The following is a 26,677-nucleotide window of genomic DNA, read 5'->3' on the forward strand; positions in this document are numbered from 1 at the left end:
CAGGACTAACATGCCACCTGAGTGGGGAAGCAGGAAGGAAGAGGCCTTCAGAGAAACCAGTTCATAGAGAATAAAGCAGATGCATAGATGATTATTGTGTAAGAGAAAAAGAATGAGGAAGAGGGAGACAGAGCAGAAAACAAGGAGGGTAGAGGTCAGAGACAGAACTAGACAAAGAAAGAAACAGAGCCAGAGGCAGCTAGAGACACAGAGATAAACTGCTAATGACTTTCCAGACACCACAACACTCACCTGTACTTCTGCAATTAAGTTCCAGATTTCTGTGTGTATTTTTTAACAACTCCCCTTTTACAAACTACTTTAGGTAGACTTCCGATTCTTACAACCAAACAATTCTTGATTTAAACATCTGCTCCTTGATTGTAGCTGCATCTTGTGTTTACTTTGCAAATATGGAAATATATGTACCACCTAACATCAACCGGGTACTGTAAAAAAAGGGAGGCTCTCAAGGAAGAAGGACTATAATTTGTAATATTTTACAACGTACCAAAGACAGACTTGGTTTTAAGTAGTTTTTAAACAATAACAGCTAACATTTATTGAGTACTTTCCTTGGGCCACTTTCAAAAGTTGTACATGCATGATTTCACCTATTCTTCATGACAAACAGGCTCTATTATTACCACTCCCATTTTACAGGTAAGGAAATTAAGGCACAAAGAGAGATAAATAACTTACTCAAGGTCATAACAATCAATCAATAAGGGAATAAAGGTGGAATCTACTGTTTATTTACATTAAAATTTACATTAGAAAAAAAAAGTATGCATTCATTTAAAATTCATTTTGGTCAATTAATTTTTGTTGAATGCCTATTATGTACAAAGTACTGATTTAAACTAATAAACTGGTTAACATCAGTGTTACAAATATAAATATGGCTTTTAAATATCACTATTCAAAACAAATCTTTCTGTGGGACATACACACACACACACAAAGATGTATTTTCAAATTAGGTTTCTTAATTTCCAAAATACCTCCTTTAAAACAGAAGGGAATAAATTCTGACAATGCTATGTTCAATGCATTAACTATTTCATAATTCATTGGGATATTGGAAGATTACTTGCTGCAAGCTGGACTCGTGTGAAGATAAACCTAGACTTCACAGGGATGTCTACATTGATCAATATGTATCCATTTAATTAATTGCAGTGTAAGTAACACACAAGTATATAAAAAGTGAAATGACAAAGATGAGATGAGTTTTTCATGGGAGGTGGTGAGTTGCCATGGAGTCGGCTTCTCTTGATTTTCGAAGCAGGGCTTGTTTGAGAGCACTAATTTTCTCATCAAGCTCAGCCAGGGAATAGTTCTGCTGTAAACAATAAGAACACAAATTGCTGAATAAGACTCTGAAGTATCTCAATGCAGATAAAGTGATAAATGAACTATAAATATTTAAAATATCCAAAAGCATGGTAAATGTCTCTTTTTCTCTTTTAAGAATAATTTTAAAATTGAACCATATATGTTGACTCTATCATAAATTTTAAGGTATATAATAACAAGGCTTAAAATTCTTCCTTTCTCTTTATTTTTTCTTTCTCTTTCCTAATGAAAGCTCTCCTGGACCTTTTATACTTTGAAAGGATTATAAAAACTTTTTTAAAACTACTGATTATATTAATAATCAGTAAGGAAAAAAATTAAGGTTTAGGATTAGCTTAAGTGCTTAAAATACCTAGAAACTCTCTTTTTTATGGATCAACTGCAATCAACTACCTCTCCTGGAAAAAATGGATGCTCTCAAAAATTACTCAAAATTGTACAATAAAAAAAATAAGTAACATGCTACTCTTGAAAAATAAAACAACCTAACAAATTTTTAGTTTTCCCCAACTTTAAATTTACATCACCACTATTGAAGGGTAGCAAAACCTTACAAATTATGATTAAACTAGCCTACCTAATAAAAGAGTAATATACAAATTGACCGTACCTTCGCTACACCCATAAGTCACGCCCACCAGCAAATCAGGAGCAAATATGCAAATAAACCCAACCAAGATGGCTGCAGCCACAGAGAGCAGGAGGGAGGCTTGGGTTTCCCTGGCAACAGAGGAAGACAAGCTTTCCGCCTGCCCTTGCCGGCCTAGGCCTCCACTCAAGGCTACAAAGTTTCAATTATAGAAGGTAAACAAATCCAAACAGAAATGGCGGCAGCCACTGAGCTGGAAAGAGCGGGAGGCAAGGGTTGCGCCCGGCAATGGAGGAAGCAAAGTTTCTGCAGCCCTGGCTGGCCTAGGCCTCCGCTTAAGGCTACAAAGTTTCAATTATATTAGATACATAAGTCCCAACAGAAATGGCTGCATCCACGGAGTGAGCAGAAGGCTTGGCTCCGCTCCAGGCTACAAAGTTTCAATTGTAGAAGGTAAATAAACCCCAGATACCAGGGCCTCCGCTTGGGTTGCCAGGGGGCGTGGCCGGCCTGCAAACCACCACAGGCCCCTCGCTCAGGCCGCCCCACGTCCCAAAGGAACCCCCACCCTGATCCAGGACACCCTTCAGGGCAAACCAGTTGGCCCCCACCCATGCACCAGGCCTCTATCCTATCTAATAAAGAGGTAATATGCAGATTGACCATCACTCCAACACACAAGATTGCTTCCCCCATGTGGACACAAGATGGCCACCACAAGATGGCCAGCAGGGGAGGGCAGTTGTGGGGGACCAAGCCTGCAGGGGACGGCAGTTATGGGTGACCAGGCCTGAAGGGGAGGGCAGTTAGGGGCAAACAGGCTGGCAGGGGAGCAGTTAGGCATCAATCAGGCTGGCAGGAGAGTGGTTAGGGGGTGATCAGGCTGGCAGGTGGAAGCGGTTAGGGGCAATCAGGAAGGCAGGCAGGCGAGCAGTTGGGAGCCAGCAGTCCTGGATTGTGAGAGCGACATCCCTCGAGGGGTCCCAGATTGCAGAGGGTGCAGGCTGGGCTGAGGGACATCACCCCCACTCCCGGGCACGAATTTCATGCACCGGGCCTCTAGTCTATAATAATCTATAATAATAAAAGCATAATATGCAAATTGACCGAACGACCAAAGAACAGCAGAATGACTGTCTGGACGACCTTCCAGATGACCATGCTATGACATGCACTGGCGCCAGGCCAGCCAAGGTGGGTGCGATGAGATTGGTTGGGGGGCCCCGCCATCGCTCCATGATCACCCCGCAGAGGGAGGGCCAGGCCACCCTCTGCAGGGCGATCGATGGCGGGGGGTGGGGGACTCTTCAATCTATTGCCCCAAAGAGGAAGGCCCAGGCACCAGCCAGCGATACTGTGGCGGGTGTGTGGGGCCGGCCAGCAATCGCCCCGCAGATGGAGGCCCAGGCCAGCCAAGCGATCACACCCCACGCCTGTTGCCCGCAGAGGGAGGTGACCGGTGCCGGAGGAGGGAGGGCCAGCGTGGCACAGATGGCAAGCAGTGGCAGCAGCGGGGAGAGGACAGCTGCCAGCAGTGGGGGGAAGGAAAGCCCCAATAGGCTGTGATTGCCAGCCAGGCCTAGGGACCCTACCCAAGGGGTCCTGGATTGCAAGGGTGCAGGCTGAGCTGAGCAACCCCCGTCCCCCCAAGCATGAACGAATTTCGTGCACCTGGCCTCTAGTTCATATATAAGTACTGTGGACAGGGCTGGGCTTAAGTCAGCCTCTGGCAAACATTCTTCTTTGATTTAGATGCTGCTAATGATTGGCATCTTCAAAAGGGGGAGAGGTGAGATTTAAATCACAGTACTTAAGCATTTACTATTTTTCAGCATTTTGTAACTGATATATCCTTCTACTATTAACAGCTGAATACAGACTTTTATGTTTATTAGGCCCATCTGACTTATCCTACGCCCTTGAAATTAAATTACTTCTCTAATTCAAATACATTAATTTATGCTGCCCTTTTTTAGTTCTAAGTTCCAAGGTATGACCTAAAAAGCAACCATAGTAGAAACTTTTAAGGTATAAAACTAATCAAACTATTTCAGAAGCTAAAATGAAAATGAAATAACTTACCTGAGGTGGTTGAACTTTTCTTCTTTTGCCAGAAAAGTTCTAGATTAAAGGTAAAAAAAAAAAAAAATTTAAATAACCAATACTTATAAAATCTAAACATTTCCCTTTATAGATTACTGAAGAAACAAACAATTTTCCATTACAGAGTACTGGCAGAAACAAGCCCACAACTCACCAAGCACTATCTGCAACCAACATACACTTTCTTGTGTTTTGGAAGTTACATTCCAAAGATATTGGAAGTATACAGTAGTAACATCACAGCAACAAGCTTGTCCCTGGCTATACACACTTTCCATTAATTCCCAGCTTCTAATGAGGCTGAGTGTTTGTAGAAAGAGGTGCTCTGAGGATTTTGTTAGTTTCCTTTTTTATAACCTTTCCACCCCAGGATACTGATCAAAGGCAGCAGCAATAGACAGGACAAGAGAATGTGGAATACCAGGCCAAGGGTGAGACACACACATATACACTGACTACAAGGGGACACTGGTTGTGTGAGCACCTATCCACTACTCCTCTGTGTGACTCTGGGGAATGCAGATCCCACCCCACTGGTCTTATCTGTGACGGGCATGGGCATGGGCCCAATTCTGGCCAATGAGAAAGGAGGGGTCTGCTGGGGATTAGGGGGAGAACTTCTGAAAAAAACTTCCTCACTTCTGGATACCACTGCACCTGGACAGGAGAAAGTGCTGTAGTCATCTTGCCATCTGCCTGAGGAAAAAGCCATCGCTAAGCAGAGCTCACAGGGGATGAGCCCAATTTTTTTTTTTTTTTAATATATATTTTTATTGATTTCAGAGAGGAAGGGAAAGGAGAGAGAGAGAGAGAGAAACATCAATGATGAGAGAGAATCATGATTGGCTGCCTCCTGCACACCCCACACTGGGGATTGAGTCTGCAAGCCAGGCATGAGCCCTTGACTGGAATTGAACCTGGGACCCTTCAGTCTGCATCCACTAAGCCATACTGGCCAGGGCGAGCCCAATTCTTTGACAATCATGATTTACCTAATACTTTCAAAAGGTAAATTAGTATATTAATTAGTACATTTGAAAAAGAAACTGTCAATGTAGGAGATAAATTTTACTCATGAACATTTCTGACCACTGAGATCAGAGGGAAGGTGAAAAGTCACATTTTCCTTTGTGTCAAAAGCTGTTTCAAAGAACACTGAGGTGTGCCTCTTAGCAGTAGTTATAAGTGGGAACCCATTCAAGTGTTAGAATTATTAAATATGGGGAAAACTGCTTCTATAAACACGCTCCTTCCTTTGCCAAACTGAGCTGAATACCTCTGTGGGGCCTGTGGGTAAGGGCTTAATGTTTAACTTGGTCATTGCTCAGTCTCTTACCCTCCCAAGAGGTGGCTTTTTACCCGTCAGATGAAAATATACTCCCCCCCTGTTTTCTGAAGAGCTTAATCTATAAAGTATTGCTAATTTCCATGTCATTGAGCAATCAGATTATTATCATGAAACTGAAGTGAAAAGTATCAGAATGAGGAAAATGAGGACATCAGTGGTTCAATCACTTAAAAACAGTAAAATGTAGTCTTTGGGGACTTATCTTAGATCTGAGCAGAATATTTTGACAAGTAGAACACTTAGAAACACATACATTGTGAATACACTGGACTAGCTTTAAAATGTATTGTTTTTAGGCACAAGGTGGAAATTTTTAACAAGTTTTGGTACCTGAGAGAAGTATTTGAGAGCACACTAAATAAACAGCTAGACCAGTGATAGGCAACCTTTTGAGCTTGGTGAGTCAAACTTCGCCAAAAAACTGAGCATAACTCGGGTAGTGTGTCACTTTGAGGAAAAAAACATTATTTCGCAAATGTTTCATCCTCAGGAGCAGCAAATGTTTCATCCTCGGCATACGGCCGCCTCAGCGGCCACGTGTCATCAGAAATGGCTACGCGTGTCAGTGCTGACACGCGTGTCATAGGTTCGCCATCACTGAGCTAGACAGACATAGTTTTTTAAAATGTCACTTTCCTCCTATTATTTTACCTTACCAGGTAATTTATAACTACATTTACAATGCCCATGTCCTGATGAAGAGGTGATTACACTTATACTTACACTTACGCACACACAGGTCCGGGGAACCCAGGCTCTAAGGAAACTCAGTGGTAAGTCAGTCTCCTCTCTGACTACTGATTTTACAGGGCAGTGTCTTAAATGTTTCTTCCCTTCTACTCCCACTGCCCTAATTCAGACCTTCATTTCTCCCTTGTGTGGACAATGATGTTTCCTAAACTACTTTCCTTGACTCCAGTCTTTCTCTAACTCACACTTCATAAGCCACCAGATAGGAACCTAAATTACAGGTGTTTGTTTTCCTCAGTGACACTGGAATTGCAAACCAGTTACAGTGACCTTCAAGGCCCTCCAAAATGTTTGCAATTTAATTTTCCAGCTGGATCCAGTTGTTCACTTCATGCTTCAGGCCCACCGTGCATGGCCTGTGTGCAAGAAGTTGACTTGGCCTTTAGCCCTCCCCTATCCCGACACTTCCGAGACACTTCCCGGAGAACCGGAAGTTCCCATTACAAAACGGAATTAAGATTCCGCCTGGTCAGTGCTGTGGAACAAAGTTTACACACCTTCAAAAGTTCAATAATTAACTATCAGCCAAGGCCTATCCATTCATTCACACATTTATTCAATGCATACTACATTGTGTGTTAAAGATGAACAAGACAATTCCCGTCCTCCAGAGATTCAAAACACAGTGTGAAAAACAGATGTGTAAACATGTAATTATAAGTGATAAGTGCTATCAAATGAACAAAGTGTCATAGAAATACACTTGTGAAGCATGTTATACTTACTGTTTTCAGGGGTCATAATTTAAAATCAGTAAGCAATACTTTGGAAATAATCACAAGCATTGTATCCTTTAAATGGTCTGTTAAGCGATGCCCTTAAATTTTTAAAAACATAACCACATTCATATCTTTCTATGTTGGATGTGAAGGGTAAAGATCTTTAGAATGATTGCATTAAAGGGGCAACAAATATTAATCTTTGTGGTAATTCCTGCATATATATGTTAACTTTTTAAAAAGAGTTTTATGTCTGTTTCATAAATGAACAGAACTTTACATGGTCTAGTTTTGTTTTATAAACCCAATGCAATTTATATCTTTTTTTCCTGGTAATGTTTCCCATTTCATGTGCTATGCATCAATGTTTCCATGATAACACATCTCTGTTCAATAGCGAGAGGCTTCCCTGCGTTTAGAATTCATTACATGTGAATCTGGATTAAACACATTTCAATTAAAATCTTTTCAGAGTTTAGAACTTCAATTTCTATCAAAAGTTTAATCCTTAAGAAATTTAATGAGCTCAACTTTCCCGTACTTTCTAACTTTAGAAGCTAGAAGACTGAGCTGCCCTTGTAGTCTTTCTGTACACTTTTGAGGGACATGTACAATTATGCATTGCCATGTGTGTACTCCCAGCATGAGGATGGTAAGAATGGCAAATTACGTGCTATGCTCTCTGTAGGGTGTGTTCAACTCTCATGTGCGAGGACTATTCTAGAGCTGGTTCTATTCCAAGAGAGGAGTGGGGCTCCTAGAGATGGCATATTCATTCTGGTAAGGAAGGGTGAGTATAAAATCTTTTTTTCCCTTTGGGCTTGGGGCCTATGCCATATACATACACAGGCCTTGGGGAAAAAGTCAATCTGAATGTTTAATCCTTTCAGTGTTTTGTGCTTCCTTGTAGCTCACTATTAATTTGGATATGTCATCTATAATAATAAAAGCGTAATATGCTAATTAGACCAGACGGCCTTCTGGATGAAGCTGGGGCTATGAGGGAAGCCTGGGTCCCGGGTGCCTGCTGGCGGCCGAGGGAAGCCCAGGTCCCAGGTGCCAGAGGGAAGCTGGTGCCAGCAGCCGGGAAAAGGAAGGCCTACTCTAGCATGAATTTCATGCATCGGGCCTCTAGTTTCCAATAATAATCCAGAAGTGATCCTTCTAATCAAATACGTATTATTTAATAGATTGGGGGATCTTCTTTAAAAGCACTAGTTTTAATCACATTACTTTTATAATGCTTCCTGCCCTGAAGTTAGGTAGTCACCAAGTTTCAGACCTCAGGCCTCTGACAGTCTCAGTGTTCTTACCCATTCTGTGTTTTAACTACCTCCTCCACACAGGCTTTTCCAGTTGTGGCAAGTCTAAGTCCTACATCTTGGAAGGCTTACCTGATATTTCTAGCTGTATATCCTGTTATGACTTTAAATTCACATTTCCCCCCAAAATATGCTCCCCTTCAGATTTTCTTATTTCTATCAATGGTAGTATCCTTTTCCCAACCAGAAACTGGACTCACTCTTGCTCTGTCTCTCCACATATTAATTATCAATATTTGTCAACTTCTCTTTTATACTGTCTCCTGCGTCTTCTTTCCTATTCTCATTCTCATGTCTGTAGCACAGGATCTCACTTCACACCTAATATTGTCTTATTCTTCATCTGGAAAAATTTCTTTTCTGTTCCTCACTCTAATACCCAATTTAAGACTTTGGAAAGTTTGATGCTATATCTAAAACAATTTTAATATAATTTCACCAGTGACTTACGCTCTATGATAATATGAGTTATTTTATATAATTTTTCAGAAAGTTTTAGAAAAATATTACTAAAAATTTAATAACCTTAGCAATTTTGTTCACTTTTACATTTTGGTTTTATCTAATACGCCGCGACTTTAAAAAACCATACACAAAACATCCAGCCCTCAAAAAAGGCAGGTGTTATGGATAATCACCCCTGAAGATGGAGGGAAATACAATGAGCTCAGGATCATTTGTCTGAAACATGATGTGACAAATAAGACATTTATCAACACATCACTATTTCATATTTTCCTTGGAAAAGAGATAAGAATGAATGAGTGAATAAATGCTAGAGTTGAAGAATTAGACAATATAGACTAGTCTTTCAAAAAGTCCAGTGCTAATGTAAAGAAAGAGGCAGGGTGGCCGATCGAGGTGCCTGTTTGCTTAGTATGGGGGAGAACTGTAAACACGTGTGAGCTGAGGGAAGGAGTCTGTAAAGGGTGAAGGACTGAAGACACAGAGGGGATAACTGACAGAGCCAGGTCCCAGAAAAAGCCCTTGTTTTACAAGACAGCAAATTCAGAGTGACAGGATGGACTATTATCCAGGCTCACTTATCACACTATGAAAATGGCTTCAATTTGAGAAACTGGGTAATGTACAACAAAAGCAGCCCTTTAAAAAATTATGAGCCTACAGTACACTAATTGGAATAATTTTTAAAGATGTAGGTAATCTGTTACATAGAACTATGTTCTATTCATCTCTGAATTATTAAATATCTCATAAATAGGAGATCAATGAGTAAACTGTTATATAATGAAGAATCCTAGAATAAAATAACACTTAGTTATTTTTAAAAGATACTTATACTTACTACAGATTGAAAATACTCAGGAGAGATGCCTTCCAATTCAAGGATTTTATCCTCAAGTTTTTTAATTCTCTGATAAATGTCTCTTGGCACAGGACCACCTAAATACATTTAAAGACATTCTGAGATACTATTGAACAATTCTTCTTACAATTTTTATTCTTAAAATACCATGCAAAGATACTTATGCATAGGAATGGGAAATATTTAAACTTAAGAAAATAAATGAACAAGAGTACATTAGAATGAAATTCTTAGCTCACATTTTCCTATTATACACTATGGGATATATTATCATACTATACCTCTCCCCAAGCCCCATTTATGCTTTTTATATTACTAGGAGTTTTGTTTTATGTTAAATTCATTTTACAAGATATTGAATAGTTCCTGTATAGAACAATTTGTATTTCTGAAATGCATAGTTAAAACTAACAATTCAATTTAGTGGTTGCAATATTCCATATCACTTTCTTCCATTTATATTTTTCTCTATATGCCATATTTTCTCCTTTAACCTAGAACTGAACTAAAGAGAACTTTATAATATTTCTTTACTAATGAATTTTCTAAGGTGGGGGTTGGTAAAGTAATGTTACTCAAATTTCAAGGCTATGATTTTATCCCAAATCCTTTCATTTCTCACCACCTCCACTGCAACCATTCTGGTTCAGATGGCCACGATCTCTCCCTGCATCATTAACCCATCCAAACTGATCTACTAGCTTCTGCCTTGCTCCCATACAGTCGATTCTCATCACAGTCTATTCTCACAGACCCTTCCTTCACAGCCAGTAATCCTTTAAAAATGTAAGTCAGATAGTGTCACTTCTCTGCTCAAAACCTTCCATACCTTCACATCTTACTCAGATTAAAGCCAAAGCCTTTATAATAGTCTACAGGTCCTACCCAGTTTGGACATTCTCGCCAAACGCATATCATTCCAGTCACTTGATTCTTTTTTTTTGGTTACTCAACTAGGCCAAGTACTCTCTCTGTTTCAGCACCTGTGGTTCCCTCTACCACCATATTCACAAAGCCTGCTCTCGCCACCTTCAGGTCTTGGCTCAAGTGACCTTATTCCTAAGGCCTTCTTTGACCCTGGAAGATTCACTCTTTCTCTCTTAACTCCATCAGGAACTACTCCAGCTAGACTGAACTCAGAAAGTCCCTGAACCATATTTTGTGCCTCAGCGTTTTTTGCAGATGCTGTTCCTTTTTGGAATCCTTTGCTCCTGAGTGCTGAAAAATTCCTACTAACCCTTCAAGGGTTCAAATGTCCCTTTACCAGGGATACCATCCCTTGACCTCCCCTGAGAGAGCTGAACACTAACTTTGTGTCCCTACTGTACACTGCACATATCTGAAAAGGTAAAATGAACAATCGTTCCTTCAACAAACACCTGAATGCTTGCTTTGTGTCAGACACTGCACTAGGTAAACAATGAACCTAATTAACAGTTTGCTCTCAGGGACCTTACTATCTAGCAGAAGAGACAGGGAGTACCAGGTGCTATGAGACTATACCAGTGGTCGGCAAACTGCGGCTCGTGAGCCACATGCGGCTCTTTGGCCCCTTGAGTGTGGCTTTTCCACAAAATGCCACAGGCGGGCATGCACATACAGTGCAATTGAAACTTCGTAGCCCATGCGCAGAAGTCGGTTTTCAGCCTGGGCGAGTCTATTTTGAAGAAGTGGTTCTAACGCCGAGTCAAACTCAAGGGGCCAAAGAGCCGCATGTGGCTCGCGAGCTGCGGTTTGCCGACCCCTGGACTATACAATAAAGCAGCGGTCGCCAACTGGTGGTCCGCGGACCACTGGTGATCCGTGAGGTCCAAAAGGTTGGCGACCGCTGCAATAAAGGGTAATCCACACCAGAGTGGGATCAGGAGGGAAAAGCAGGGGCAGAAGAAAAAGCCTGGGTAAAAGCCCTAGCCCAGTGGATGGCAAACTCATTAGTCAACAGAGCCAAATATCAACAGTACAACGATAGAAATTTCTCTTGAGAGCCAAATTTTTTAAACTTAAACTTCTTCTAATGCCACTTCTTCAAAATAGACTCACCCAGACCATGGTATTTTGTGAAAGAGCCACACTCAAGGGGCCAAAGAGCCGCATGTGGCTCGCGAGCCGCAGTTTGCCGACCATGGCCCTAGCACAGCAAAATGACTGGAAAGCAGGGGAAGCCCAGAAATGTGGCTGAAACTATAAATGTAGTTCATGCTATTTAAAATTACTACCCCCACCCATCTGAATTTCCTTTCCCTTCTCTTGTCCAGCTGCTTTTATCCATAGCCCTTCTCTCCTAGTATAGCATATAATTTATACACTAGAACTTTTGTTCACATGTATTCTAAGTGCCCAGAGCAGTACCTGACTTATAGTAGGAACTTAATAGCTATTTGTGGAATGAATGAATAAGTACTAAGTTTGATAGATATATATATATATATATGGGCAACAGAAAACCATTAAAGAGCCCTAACAGGTTTGGCTCAGTGGATAGAGCGTCGGCCTGCAGACTGAAGGGCCCCAGGTTCGATTCCGGTCAAGGGCATGTACCTTGGTTGTGGGCACATCCCCAGTAGGGGGTGTAAAGGAGGCAGCTGATCGGTGTTTCTCTCTCATTGATGTTTCTAACTCTCTATCCCTCTCCCTTCCTCTCTGTAAAAAAAAAAAAATCAATAAAATATATTTAAAAAAAGAAAAGAAAACCATTAAAGAATTTTTAGTTGGGGAGTAGCAAGATCAGATCTGAGCTTTAGAAAAAACAATTGGCCATATGGGAGAAAATTGTTCTCAAGGAGAAAGTCTAATGGCAAAACGACCAGTTAATATCCTTCCACTAGTCTAAGACAAAGAATACTGACTTCCTAGAGTAGTAGCTGGGGAGATAGAAGGGGGTAGATTTGAGAGACATTCTGAAGACAGAATCAACAAAATCTGGTAACTAAATGAGGAGGAAGACTCAGGCTTTGCAACCGATCTAGGTTTGATTTCCAGCTGTCACTTACTATCTTGGGCATGCTGCTTGAACTCGCTGAACTTCAGTTTATTTATCTAACAACAATAACAGCACCAACACCTCACAAGAGTACTGTTAAATATTAAGTTGATATATGCATGTTTTTAGAGTGACTGGCACTTAGTATTACTCATTAAATGTTAGTTCACTTTCTCTATGGCATTTATTTATTTACTAGTAGCCCGGTGCACGGATTCATGTACATTGAAAGGCAATTAATTAGAAGAACTATTTTAATACCGCTATTTGCCCTTTCTCTATAATAGAAGTGTCAACCAAACTCACGACTGATGACAGATTGAAACACACGCGTGCGATTGGCGCCAGCGAGAGCTTTATCTGTATCATGCATGTGCAAGTCAACTTAGCCTTTTATAGATATAGAATAAACTTGCTTAATTAGACCTGCTTTCTGATTTAGCTAAACTTTTTCCAGGCTAGTGAAGTACCCCAACTTCTCTTTCAGGTAATTGTCAGCAACACAGCAGTAAATATCAACATGAAGCACATCATTATTATAGATCTCGCAGGGAGAACAAAGGGTAAAATATTTAACTGCAGCAGTGTTTGACTATATTCTGCACAGTGAGAAAACCTGAAGTCATTTTCAAGGTCCACCATTTCTTCTTTTCAGCGGTCAAGTTTCTAAATTTTCTAAATCTCCGTTTTCCAGCTAATGAAAAGAAAATAGGATTCTACTGAGTCTCCTATCTACCTATACCAGGACTTCTGTGAGGATCAAATGAGATGAGGCACGGGAAAACACTTCACAGACATTTGGTTAAAGTGTAAAATGTTTGCACCTGGCTAGAAAGCAAGCTGTGTTCCTAGGCTGAAGAAACTCCGAGGCTGGTTGCTAGGGAGAGGAAGGCGGGCGTTGCTATGTGATGTCATTACCCAGTGCCCACAGTGACTGTTTCTGGGCTGGCCTGTGGGCCACATTTTGTGCCACGGGGTCTCGGCAGCGTTGGATGCAATTTGGTGGACTATCACTCTGGGGTGGTGGTGGGGCCTGTGTCCTACTTGGGGGGAGCCGAGTGTTGCTTTGTTGGTGCCAGGTCCATGGTGCCTTTTCTTTGTAAATGGCCAGTGCGTGTCATGACAGCTCCTGCATTGAGTGTCTGCCCCCTGGTGGTCAGTGAGTGTCAAAGTAACTGGTTGGATGGTTGGAGGGACACTTAGCATATTAGCCTTTTATATATATAGATAGATAGATAGATAGATAGATAGATAGATAGATAGATAGATATGCTTATCCTCACTGGAAGTTCCTTGAAGACTAGAATTACACTTATCAATACTTTGTACCTAGCACAGTGTGTGATAAGAATTAGTGGTCACGGTTAAGTTATGAATTTGGCAGCAGGAAAAAAGACATTAGTTTTCATCTCTGATTTTAATAAACTGAGAGTGTCAGGATATATTTGGAGCCTGTTCCCATTCTACAAACACTCTCAAATTGGTGAGAAGTGGAAGGGGGAGAAGAGCAAAAACACATGAACTATATAAATTCCTTGAAACCAGGGACTATGTTTTGTTTTTGTTTTTTCATTTTTGCACCAACCAGAAGAATGATTTGGTGGTGTTAATGTTTTTACTGATTTCAGATAAAGAGAAAGGGAGAGGACACAGAGAGAAAACCATCAATATCGATCACTTGCCTCCTGCATGCACCCCGATTGGGAATCAAACTGGAAACCTGGGCATGTGCTTTGACCAGGAATCGAACAGGATGACGCTCATCCAAATGAGCCACACCAGCAAGGTCCAGAACAACATCTTGTACCTGACAGGTGCTCAGTGAAAATTTGGTGACTAAATGAACTGGAATTCCTTTAGCCACTTGCAAAGGTACATTATGGGGCAATGCCCAGCACTCTGCTTACCTGCCTGCAATCGCAAATGAGCCTCAATATTTTGTAGCCGTTCTTCTACAGCCTGATTACCACAATCTCGGAGCATGCTGCTTGGTTTATGACCTGACCCTTGAATTCCTTCAGGTCGAGTCTGTGGTCCATATGTATTCACAACTCTAGAAACTAAGTTAAGAAACTTTTGAGCCTATTACAATTCCATTTCAAAAATCAGAAATTCTTTCTCCCTGACAGTACTTGATAAATATATTTTTTCATAAAGACGATCTAATCACAAACCCAAGTATGAAGAAAGGCAGGATTTTTTGTGTTGTTTTAAAATAAAATTTAGATAGGAAAGTGATTTTTATTCCATAAGCCTCTTTCAGTGATAAAGATATGTAGTGGATACTTACCTTTTACATGACTTTTAAATCCAGGGTAAGGGGTAAAAACGGCATCAGTTCTTGCACAACTATTTTCTAAGGAGAATGTAAATGAGTATAAGTATACTCTTAACTTCAAATGTAGGAGATTTTGACAAACTTCAAATAATTCATATTAATTAACATATTATTCATAATAAGAAATATCATTTTAAGTAATAGTAATTCATTTACTATCAAATACAGGATAACATTTAGTGATCTTTGCCCTCTAAAATTTATAATATCTAATCTTATCCAATTTTCAGATTTATATACATAGAAAAGTCCTCAACATTCAGTAGCATAATATTTTTAATGAATACCAATATCCCTAAAAACCATCTGAGCCCCTGAAGGAAAAAAGTTATATAGTCTAAAGAATATTTTAATTCTAAGTCAAAGAGGCATTATTCACTTTATTTCAACATAAAAATAAATAGAACTCATTATTTTTACTGAAATGTTTTTTAAAGATACAGTATTTTTATGTTACTTACAGATTAAATCAGTGAACACCTAACAAAAAGGATTAATTATACATTTAACACATTTTTATTTCGGAATTCCACACAAAAAAGACCTTGAAACCTTAATGCATACTTTTCCACTTAACCTAGATTTCCAATGTTCATTTAAAAAACCCCTATCACAAAAGCCATCTACCTCTTTCCAGACTGCCCCTTTCAAAAAAGTACAATTTTAGGAAATATAACTTGTCAAAATTTATTCTCATTTTTTTCTAAGGTGAAGAGTATAGTTCCTTTCAAATTGGATATCAAGAAATAAATTAAAAAACAAGGGAAACTACTGGAAAGATGTTAGCATAATATGTAAACATTTCAAAAATTGTAAAATGTTTTAAATTACATAAAGTAAATCCATCCACTGCAGTACATTCCCTGAAAAAAAAATTGCCTTATTTTATAATGAAACGAATGGTAAAAGAGATACTGAAAGAAAATTCTTTTTCACCATGGAATCTGATTTTTTAAAAAAATAATCACTATTTATATAATTAAGTCAAACTGAGAAGTATTATATAACTAAGTCACACTAACACATTATAATAATACATTTGTATTTTTTCAGTCTAAGTTTTCTTAATAGTTCTGCTGATAAATCAAACTCTGCGAATAAAATGCCAAATTCACTTACCTTTTACATATAGGTACTAAATAGTTTATCTTTCTTTTTTGTTTTTATTTTGAGACACCTCAATATATGTTTAAAGGGCCATCACTTCTCCATTCCCTTTCTACCATTTCATGGGGCTAAGGGTTAAAAAAAGAAGCTATCATCCATTTTGGAGCTATATTCTAAATATATAGATTAAATGACCCATCAGACAGAAATTCAGCATGGTGTGAAGATAGTGCTCGTCACTCTACACAGTAATTCTTGCTAGCACTATTTTGAGCCAGCAAGGAATTGAATGGGCCAAAGAATCCTGCTGAGCATTTCAATTCTTGTCAATTTCTATCCCCTGGTGGTTTATAATAATAGAGTTAGCAGGGAGAAGAGAGGAATAACATTAGTGACACATGTGCTTGCTCCCTCAACAAACCCTTTCTTATGGGTTGCTTGCAGTTGAATTGTAGTACCTGAGATTTTGCCACTGTTGCACCTGTTTTGAGAAACTAACAAGAAAATATACCAAACCTAGAGATATGAACATACAGTGTTAATAGTAGAAAATGCTGAATTTAGGACCCAATTTGAGACTGTATTATTTCATTAAGAGAATCAGTGTACCAATGTGATAAAAGTCAATTCTAGGTTCATCTGACAATTCTATATTCATAATAATTAGTCACGATATTAGAGGCAACAAGAAAAATGTTCATTCCAATTAGGAACTCTTCTCCATAATTTTTATAAGACTACTTGTCTGATTATCACTGTGATGCCTGAGTGATCTATGCCAGAGCTTTACAGTATTTTGTATTCTGCAGCATATCTACAGACTTGTAAATATATTATAGCAGCAACTGGGGATGAAAAGGAGAATCTGATGAAAATAGCAAATTTATATATGCACTATGAAAGAAAAGGACAACTTGGTTTTATTATTATATAAAACATTTTGAAAAGCTCAGAAATAGTGAGAAAACTGCTCCCTCTTGAGGACTATTAACTTTACTAAGTTCACTTAATGTAAGTTCACATCATAATTTCATAAGCACATTTGCAGGCATGAAATTTATATAGCTTAGTTCCTTCTTACTAGTGAGAGCAAGCAACTCTGTTACCCATGCTTCATCTTCATTTCCTAAAACATTTCACCTGTAGTAAACATTAGCCTTTTATTACGTTAGCATTTATTTGACTTCTGTGTAAATGAAACCATTTTGCAATATAGTCTATTATTATACAGAAGGACATTCTGCTGCCTTAGTTTCTAAATAAACTGCTGAAATAAATTGCATTTGTAATGTTATTCATTTTTAAAAACAAATGAAAGATCAGAGCAACTGTAAAAACTGTTCTTAAATTCCTATGAAAATTATTCCTCTAGGTGGTTACCTTGATTACAATCAATAACATTGCAAAATTCCCTGACGTTGTTTTCATTGATTTCAGCTTGCTTTCTTTCAATAAATGCAGATATTCGTCTGTCAATCTACAAACAATAAGTATGCATGTTTAAACAATTCAAATATAACAATATTTTAAAAATAATACTCCCCCCAAAAAAAGAAAACTTCTTACTTCTGCTTTTCCAGCCTTTATTTGAACTACTTCTGGATCAAAATGGATCTGTGCCTTTTTCACATCTCCTAAATCACAATCTTTGTGCTTTTCTTCCTCCTGTAGGTCTCCAATGGGAAATTTGCCATCTACTTCATTCTTGTTCCTTGTTTCTGCTTTTCCTATCTCTTCAACAACAGTTGTATTCTCCTCTTTAATCAGAGGCTGAAGTTTTGCTAAAAAAGGCTGAGAAGAACACAATGCCATCTGCTGGGGTTCAAACTGATCAAAACTAATTATACATTTAATATATTTATATAAATTTCTGCTACATAAATGCAATATTTAATATCAATTAGCTAAATATAAAAAGTTGGCATATCAGAATACATAGATCTGACCATATTTGCTGTTCTCTACTATTGTGACCATTATCATTTATTAAAAATCTGTTTTTTTAAAAAGAGAGAGAGAGAGAAAGAAAACCTGAGGAAATTTAAATTTTTCTTTGAGGGAATCACTCTGTCACTCATCTTTTATTTTGTGCCAAATCAAAGCCTCAGCCTTTGGCACCAATGCCACTTAATTAACATGTCATTCAAATGCCTCCTCAGAACACTAGGCTTAGTATTTTTCCTCCTTAACACGAGAGCCAGTGCTCTCACTCAGCAAAGCCCTGCATTATCACTATATCACGGGAGATTCTCCACTTGAAACTGTAGTTGGCCAAAGTGAATGAGAGAGCACAGACATGAAATACATAGGTGTTATGCTGAGTGAACACCCAGGCCTTTCCTGACATAGCAAGATATCTTCTTGGGTCATGAAATCAAATTTTTACAAAGAAAATGAACAAAGAAAAAAAAAAACCTACCAAGATTCATAGCTGAAAAGAGATAGATGCCTATCTCTATACTAGAGGGGGGAAGGGAATACCCTTGTATATCACTGCTCATGTTCCCACCACAATTAGGCCTCGACTGAATTCTATAGCTCATTGCTGCTGCCCTTTAAAACTAGGGTTAACTATTACTTTTAACATAAAATAGAGTCAAAAGTTTCCATAAAGTCATTGAACAGAGGGCTGAAAATTAACGTCTATTCCATTAATCAAAACACACCAACACTTGCCAATATTTCAATTATTTTTTCGTACCTACAATTTTGATTCCATTGATATACCAAATACTCTTCTGAAAATCTTACATTTCAATAGCAGCAAACTGACCAATCCAAACAGTTCTTCTAGTTACCTTTTTAACACTTCATATTTTATATTTTGATTAGAGATAAACTGCAAACTTACATCAATTATAATAGCAGACATGTTCAATTGGAAACCAGCAAGATCATAATACTGTTCAGTTATTGAACTGATATACTATATAACATAGCAATACTATTATAAATAATTCAATGTTGACTTCTAATACAAAGTATGAATTATTTCAAACTATTAAGAAAAAGAAAAGAGAAAATAGTGACTGGATACTCACTAAGATGAGACATTAATGCCACAGAAATTACTTTCTTTTTTAAAACTATGCTGAAACTGTTTAATTGCAATAGACACTCCAGGATGTGTCCTGCTGGGATAATGCCACTTCTTGAACCACTGAAAGCACTCCATGAGCCTCCAAACTCACCCAAGGCATGGAATCATTATCATAGCATGACACACACCTGCCGTGTCTTATTGCTTAATTATAACCCACCATAGATGCAACTGCATTGAATTTTCAGTGCAAGTCTAGAATTGAATAGAATTGCATTCATTCAATCTTCATACCCACATTGGCCTATTGGGCTATATTCCCGTAACTGTCCTTATCACTATGTAAACTGACAGACTTGGATCCAGTATGGATGAAGTAATCTTTTATTAATACAGTGTGAAGACAGAACTGACAAATACTCCAGCTTATAGTTTAACTACAATTATACCTATATCGAGTTAACATTTTAAACAAGAATTTACCTGTAAATACAAAACGTGTTGCTCAAGAGCACTAAAGAGCAAAGCAGGCTGGAATGCCGAGAGGCTCTGGAGCTTGTTCCAATCGATTGCAATTTTCACCACATCATCTCGGAGGTTAAGCTTCAAAAGGGCAAACCAGCAACATCACAAAAATTACACAATTAAACTGTACATATATGGGATTGCCACACATAAAAAAGATTTCTATAGAGTCACATGCCTATTTAGCTCAAAGTTATCAAGTTTCTAATGATACATTAAAGTGCTCTATCTAGTTATCATTTTTAAAAGGCCAAGGTGCAATTTTCATTAAAAAGTGGAATGACATTTCATTCTAATTCTATTCTTGGGTCTGTGTAATGGGACCATCTTGGGGGTGAAACCATCCAAGAAAGATAAAAAGAAGAGGCTTTTCTGATACTTCAGTATAAAAATCTATTGATGGGAAGCCAAGATAGGCTTGCCCTATTCAGAATCCTACTACTCCTGGCTCCAAGCATTAACCAGAGGGGGCAGGCACATTAATGAAAGTTCTCATATACACATTTCCTCTGAAATATATACACAAGTACATAACTGAAATATATCATTACTCTGATGTCTTCTGAAACACATTTTTATTGTTTTCAACTTTAATGAATTTCTTAAAATTTTAAATAAAAATTATTCACATATATTAAGAAGTCTAGGGATAAATGGCAACATGTTTATCTACTTCAAATAAAATTAAACTATTATTCAGCTGTAGAAATTTGAAATTGAAAAACAAATGCCTTTCTACAATAGTGAAATAAATGGTAAGAGAATGGATGGAATGACCAGATCTTCTGCTAAATAGTCTTTTCTAGTAAACTATGAGGGTTCATTATATGACAACTTCTTCTAAGTTAGCTAAGTGTGACCCATTTGAATAAAATTTTATATGGAAAGCTACCAAGAACCTAAATGTAAAATTAATATTAAAATCAGCAAAAATTTTAGAGGGAAAGCCTCCATCCCTAGTCTTTTGAATGAATAAAAGTGAACTACCATAGTTTATATTAATTAACTAAGGTTTTACATTAAGATTACCACATTCATCTTGTGTTACTTAATGCCTACAAAGACTTTGTTAGACCACACTTATGTATGGAAATAAACGATTACTATAGTTTTACATACAGTCAACCATACAAATTTATGAATAGTTTGGAGATAAAGCAAGCAATCCTTAACCAAAGCAAAGCATCAACTTTTCTAGAGAAAATAACTTACAGAAGTCATAATTTTTGGATCATATTCTCATTTCAATTCAGCAAAATTATCTAAACCTTCAAGTGCACTTAAAGAAGTATAATTTAAAAAGACCATATAAAAATGTCACAACTTTAAAACTATCCAAATACATCCAATTATTTATTCAACAAATTCCCTATTAGTAATATAAATTTCATGCATTTCTACCCTATAGAACTTGTCAAAAAAAGTATTAGTCTATTAATATGAACTATTTAAATATGTATTTTCAGTAAAAACTTTGTCAAATTAACATGAAAACCCAAGTTAAAAATAAATAATTCTTCAGCTTGGTAAAATGGGGTATCCTGAGGCAATCAATAAAGTTATAATTTGAAATCTGAAATAGAAAATACTTTTTAACATTCAACTTTGTTTCCTTTTGAGTGCTAATAATACTATGATACTATACAGAATGAACTTAGACATATTATAACATACATTTAAAAACAACTTTAAAGTTGTTGCAAAAAGAAATAGTGGTTTTCTCCAGGGGCAATTTTTATAAGTATAGTACTTATACTTCCATTCTTATCTTTAAGCAATACATGTCAAAATATAAAGAGTATTATCAAAATGGTTAACATTTAATTGATGATACTATCATATTTTTTAACACTTGTATAGATGGACACTTCACTGTGTCAAGTAAATTTGCCAAATTACTACTCTAAACATTTCTGAAAAGTGACATAAGAAAATTGTAATCACATCTCTACTTGTATTTACAGAATACCTGGATGGTTAAAATTTTAAATGAGTTTTAAAAATTCAGTATGCCAAATATTTCAAAAGACATGTTAAAATTATTTATGTCATTTGAAAAATCTCATCATTAAAACAAACAAAACCCCCACAAAACTTAAAAGTTCCATGTCCACGCCAGAAAAAGTTCTCAAACTTTTAAAACCATTTACAGGTTTTGGGTCTTAAGACTGAAATATTAATGTCCCCCAGTATTTGAAATACTTTTTATAAATCCATAGCAAACAACTGAGTTTAAAAGTTATAGCTTTTAGCACATTCTATTAATAATTGTTCCATTACACCAAACTGAATGTTTAACTTAGAGCAATGCTCTCTGTAAATCACGATAAACGGATTAGACCTTTTAAAATACTGAAATAATTGTTTAAAAAATTGATTCTCCATCCACCCAAGGCTTTAAAAAATAATCTTCACAAATCAGACAAACGCTCTATCTTCATCAAGGACGTTAACATTATCTTTAACACAAACGCCTGTTGTGCCTCCTGCAGGCTCTAGTACCAGCCCCATCACAAACTTTTATAGCTAGAAGATACTCCCTTTTTAGAAGCAGCCAAACTTATTTTCAAGTTATTTCTCATTTAAAATTTGCTTTGCACTTTACATCAGGAAACGAAATAGTGACTTGCTGAAAGAGCCTAAGGAGTACTTTGATTCAAACACAACTTTATGATGACGTTTCTGCAAAAGCTACTTAACAGTCAACTTAAACTAGTTATTAAACGGTCCTGTTGCAAACAGTATCCACCATAAATAACTAATACAACTTTTTGTTAGAAGTACTTCATACTAATTCCTTTTATTTTTCCTCCCCCTTTGAAAGGGACATTGATGCACACAATGAATGGACACAAGGAAAAAAAGAAACAAAGTCAGTGGCTCAGAGCAAATTATACAAAAAAGGCGGAGAGCTCTTGCAGAAATCTCAGGCCGTCCTAACCTATGAGTTCGCTGGAGGAAAAGGGATCCTAAGCGCGAGGAGTCTGCAAACCCTGAGGTTTGCTGCTCTCAAGCCTGTTTCTCTCGGAGCCGGGGTTTCACGAACCTCACTCCCTCCCGGGGAGAAGAGTTGCAAGGAAATGTCGCCTGCAACGGGCCCTGCGCTGCATCCCGCGGCCACGCACTGCGACCGCGGGCGGCGGGGCGCGGGCTCCTCCCCCGCCTCACCTACTCCGGCCGGGTCCCCGCAGGCCTCCGCGGTCCCCCAACTTCACCGCCCCCGCGCCCCTCCCCGCCTCCGCTAGCAGCAAAAGGCGGGGCCGACGGTTTCCGAGCCCCGACTCCCACAGGCCGCCATCACTCACTTGCCCAGCCAGGGTGTGCAGGGAGCGGAAGACTTCGAAGAGCACCTCCTGGGAGAGGCTGGGGCTGCAGCTCGGCTCCAGGCTCCTGTCACCGACGCCCGGGCGTCTGTGCTCAGCGGCAGCAGCCATGACACCTCGCAGGCCCCCCGAACCGCAGAAGAGCGCTCACCGCCCCACCCCTCCTCTCTTCGGCTTTCGTCGCCTGGCGATGACGTAAAAACACAGCGTCTTGGGAAGAGCGGGGCTTTGAAGACCCAGGCCTTGTCTGTGACTGACAAGCACGTGCACCAATCAGGTGCGGAATCACCCACGCCGCGGCCTGGGAGTGGGTAACGGCCCACCTGCCGGAGGCGGGCCGCGGGGCTGCGGTGGTGCCGGCAGGTGTGGTCCGCTTGGGGTTGGCGCGGGGAAGTCTCTGGACCCCCTAGGGCCCTGATGTTGCTTATGAGTGCTGATAAGAGGACACTTATGATTAAATGGTAGATTTTTAGTCCCAGGTTAAAAGTTGACATTTTGACATGTCACTGTGGAGTGGTCTGGGGGAAAGGTCGCCGCTCAGGTATGCAGGTGCCCACACATATTCCTAAAGGTTGGAAAGTAGAATCGCCCCAGTTGGATAGAATGTTTTCATCTCTACGTGGTTGTTTAAAATTTACGCAAATGAACGTCACCAAGTTTTCATTCGAGGGAAAGGAGGGTAGAAACAACAAAATGCTCTAGTATGCCTCATTTACTATCAAGGGAACGGTATGCGAAATAATTATGTCAAGTTTCAAAACATGGATCAGTTGCTGTTCCCTGAGGATGCAGTAGGGACGTTCACCCTAAAACTGTTTAAAAGAAATGAAACACTGTCAGTATAATTCGAACAGGAATTTAACGCAAGCATTGCATTGCAGCACATTCTTGGAAATTAAAAGGAAGATATAAATCCGAATTGAAATTTGACAGAAGTGTTATTTATCAGATAGCTTTATTAAAAGATATTTGAAGGACTTTGTAATCTCATAGTCAAAGTCTAATATTTTTAAATGGTGTCCAATTGAAAAAAACCCACAAGTTTTAGAAGAATTTTTAGTGTTAAGCTCTATTAAAAAAAAAACACTTAAAAATAACAGTTTAGAGATAAGGGAGGAAGAATTTTAAATTCTTAATTCTAATAGTCTAATGAATTACAGTAGAGGAAGCAAAGGTGAAACTTGCACAATGCGTATTCTTATTTTAAAGTAGGCTGAATGAAAGGGGAGGAATAAGGCATCAAGGAACTGGGATAAGGGCAGTAGGGATAAAAAAAATTCCTTTGACCTGTCCCTAGGGAGCCTCTTAATTAGTCTTTCATTTCTAAAGATTGCCAGGCTTGACAGGGTCTTGAGAAATCTTTTCTGTTCCCTTGTTCACAGCAAGCTATACAATTTACAATCCAGCCTACATCTAGAGATATCCAGAAAAAGATTTCACAATATATAATCCCATATTGAGCAACCTTCTCATTCAAGCCACTCGTCCCCCTATCTAACGGAAAGGCATGATTCTTTGGGACGTTAGCATATTTTCTTTGCCTGTGGCTCTCTTGTTAAGAAGAAAATAATTGTAATGGGTTAATTAGACGTTTTTATTATATAACAAATTAACAACCAGTTCAGGTCATTCATTTTAATCTAGATATGAAGATGGTTTGTGGGGGCTTTTTGTGTGTGTGTGTGTTTTCCCCAAAATATTTAGGATACTGGTATGAAACACATTTGGAACATGTTTTGTATAATACAAGAATACAATCTTTAATAAATCAGGTACTGCTTATTTCTTCATGTGCCATCACTCTTTTTGAAATTTCAAATTTTTCTTGTTTCCTTGAACTCCTAATATAGAATTAATTGACAGAAATTTGATTTATATACAGGTCTCCCCAATATCCAACAGTAGAGCTTTCTTATCAAACCTTTCATAAGCCGAAATAGCGCAAAGCCAAGATGCAATTACCATTAATTTATGTGGAAATATTTTTGAGCATTCCCAGATCCCCAAAATAATCTATCAAATCATACCACACATGCTTAATTACCTCCAGTTTTACGCTAAGCATAACACCCTTACTAGCTCTCTTAGGCTTTCTGATACCTTAGGACACATCTTGCTAACAGATGCACAAAGTAATTCTGTGCTTCCACTTATATCTTAGCATTAATAATACTTAACATAGATAATACTTGGAATTTAACTCTTTTATGCAACAGTTCTTCTTTCTAGGGACTACTGACTCCTTCCTGATGCCTGTTAACTCCAGTTTGGAAAAAAATAAATTTTCTTCTATTTATTTTAAACAAGAGTTTGTAGACTGAAAAGATGTAGATTTCATTGAATATAGTAATATAGATAGTAATATATAGCAAAAACATAATGAAAGCTGTAAAATTTAGAAAGGAAATAATTTGCCTTTTTAGAAGACTACAGTTTATAAAGTGAGTTACTGAAAAATCTGCTTGGCAGAAGTGATTCAAAGTGTTCATTGATCTTGGCATTTGCAAGAGTTAGAAATACTATCCTGCAAATTTTTGCTATTGAGAGGATAGAAACAATAGTTGAAATGTAGGCTATCTACCTTATCAATAAAAATGTCCTTTATGAAGAGATTTAAAAGCACAACTTATAGCTCTAGCCAGTGTGGCTAAGCTGGTTGGAGTGTGGTCAGATACACTGAAAGTTGTGGGTTTGATTCCTGGTCAGGACACATACCCAGGTTGCCCTGGTTGGGGCACGTGCAAGAGGCAACCAATCAATGTTTCTCTCTCACATCGATGTTTCTCTCTCTTACTCTCCCTCTCCTTCTCTCTCTAAAATCAATAAAAACATATCTTTGGGTGAAGATTTTTTTTAAAAGTACAACTCTACTAGACACTCCAGTGTCTAGCATAATGTCTGAGATATTAAATGTGCTCAAAAGATTTTTGTTCAATTTATGGTAGTACAAATTTTTCCTAATGCAGAAAACAAAAAATAAATGTTATTTGCCTTCTCTGGCTCCTTGTCACCTGTTGGGTAAGTCCAAGTTCCTTAGAATGGCAACTAAGGCTCTTCTCATGATTTAGCCTTTGCCTAAATTTCCAGCCTCATTTTCTACCATAAACCATCTGGTGCTTAATACTCCTGAAACTGTTTTTACTTCAAAGATTTACTATTTTTTGCCTGAATGTTTTTAAACTTATATCCTTGCCTTTTGTCTGCTTGGAAAACTCCTATTCCTCGGAAGTCTTTCTTCATATTCCTTCTCATAAAGATTTTATCTTTTCTGCTAAACTACTTCTACAACTCATATATACTTTCATTATTGTACTTATCACATTGATACTGAAATTTATTTGATTACAAATCTGTCTCCCCATTAACTATGGACATTTATATGTATCATGTTTGTATACTTAAGGCTTAGCAATTTCTGGCAGAGTAATTTCTCAGTATATGCTTGTTGAGCTAAACTTATTTGCCTATCTAAGGTGAACAGATTTGTAAAACAGAAAAAACAACAACATGTTTCTACTCTTGAGGGGAAATTGTAATACATAGTAAGGATGCTATAAATAATAAAGCATGTCTGTTTTTCCTCTTCTGGAATACCAAATTAAAACTGGTCACATTTTTCTTAGTGAATAAATATAGCTGGCTTCCATCTATACTAATAGAAGGGTAATATGTTAATTAGACTGGGTCGACCTGCCATCTTCTGGATATCCGACTTCCTTCTAGACAAAGCCATGGTGGTGCGGGCTGAGGCAGAGGCAGTTAGGGGCAATCAGGCAGGCAGGCAGAGAGGTTAGGGGCGATCAGGCAGGCAGGCAGGTGAGTGGTTAGGAGCCAGTGGTCCCAGATT

General features: G+C 38.2%; 1 protein-coding gene across 7 annotated transcripts; it reads right to left on the minus strand.

Moving 5' to 3' along the window:
• Positions 1-533: 533 nt before the first annotated feature.
• MBIP (MAP3K12 binding inhibitory protein 1) lies at positions 534-23,015 on the minus strand. Of its 7 annotated transcripts, none has more exons than XM_008150441.3 (9): positions 22,813-23,015; positions 19,466-19,585; positions 17,509-17,733; positions 17,323-17,419; positions 14,788-14,853; positions 14,405-14,557; positions 9,497-9,594; positions 4,031-4,069; positions 534-1,342 (listed from the first exon to the last, which is right to left on the minus strand). In XM_008150441.3, the coding sequence occupies exons 1-9, from the start codon at positions 22,939-22,941 to the stop codon at positions 1,238-1,240; spliced, it is 1,032 nt and encodes a 343-aa protein (XP_008148663.2). In that variant the 5' UTR covers positions 22,942-23,015; the 3' UTR covers positions 534-1,237. The 7 variants fall into 7 exon arrangements, with proteins under 7 accessions (XP_008148663.2, XP_008148662.2, XP_054572533.1 ...); XM_008150440.3 differs by having other exon boundaries at positions 534-1,345; XM_054716556.1 differs by having other exon boundaries at positions 1,308-1,345; positions 14,409-14,557.
• Positions 23,016-26,677: the final 3,662 nt, after the last annotated feature.

The sequence above is a fragment of the Eptesicus fuscus genome, chromosome 5, assembly GCF_027574615.1.
Source record: "Eptesicus fuscus isolate TK198812 chromosome 5, DD_ASM_mEF_20220401, whole genome shotgun sequence".
In the NCBI taxonomy this organism is placed as follows: Eukaryota; Metazoa; Chordata; class Mammalia; order Chiroptera; family Vespertilionidae; genus Eptesicus; species Eptesicus fuscus.

What these genes read in the sequence shown, in the direction of transcription:
- MBIP (XM_008150440.3), bottom strand. Translation starts at nt 22,941, where the DNA reads ATGGCTGCTGCCGCTGAGCACAGACGCCCGGGCGTCGGTGACAGGAGC. An exon ending in TGCACACCCTGGCTGGGCAA is followed by an intron (nt 19,586 to 22,812) that starts GTGAGTGATGGC and finishes GCCCTTTTGAAG; the next exon opens with CTTAACCTCCGAGATGATGT. An exon ending in TAAAGGCTGGAAAAGCAGAA is followed by an intron (nt 17,420 to 17,508) that starts GTAAGAAGTTTT and finishes TATTGTTTGTAG; the next exon opens with ATTGACAGACGAATATCTGC.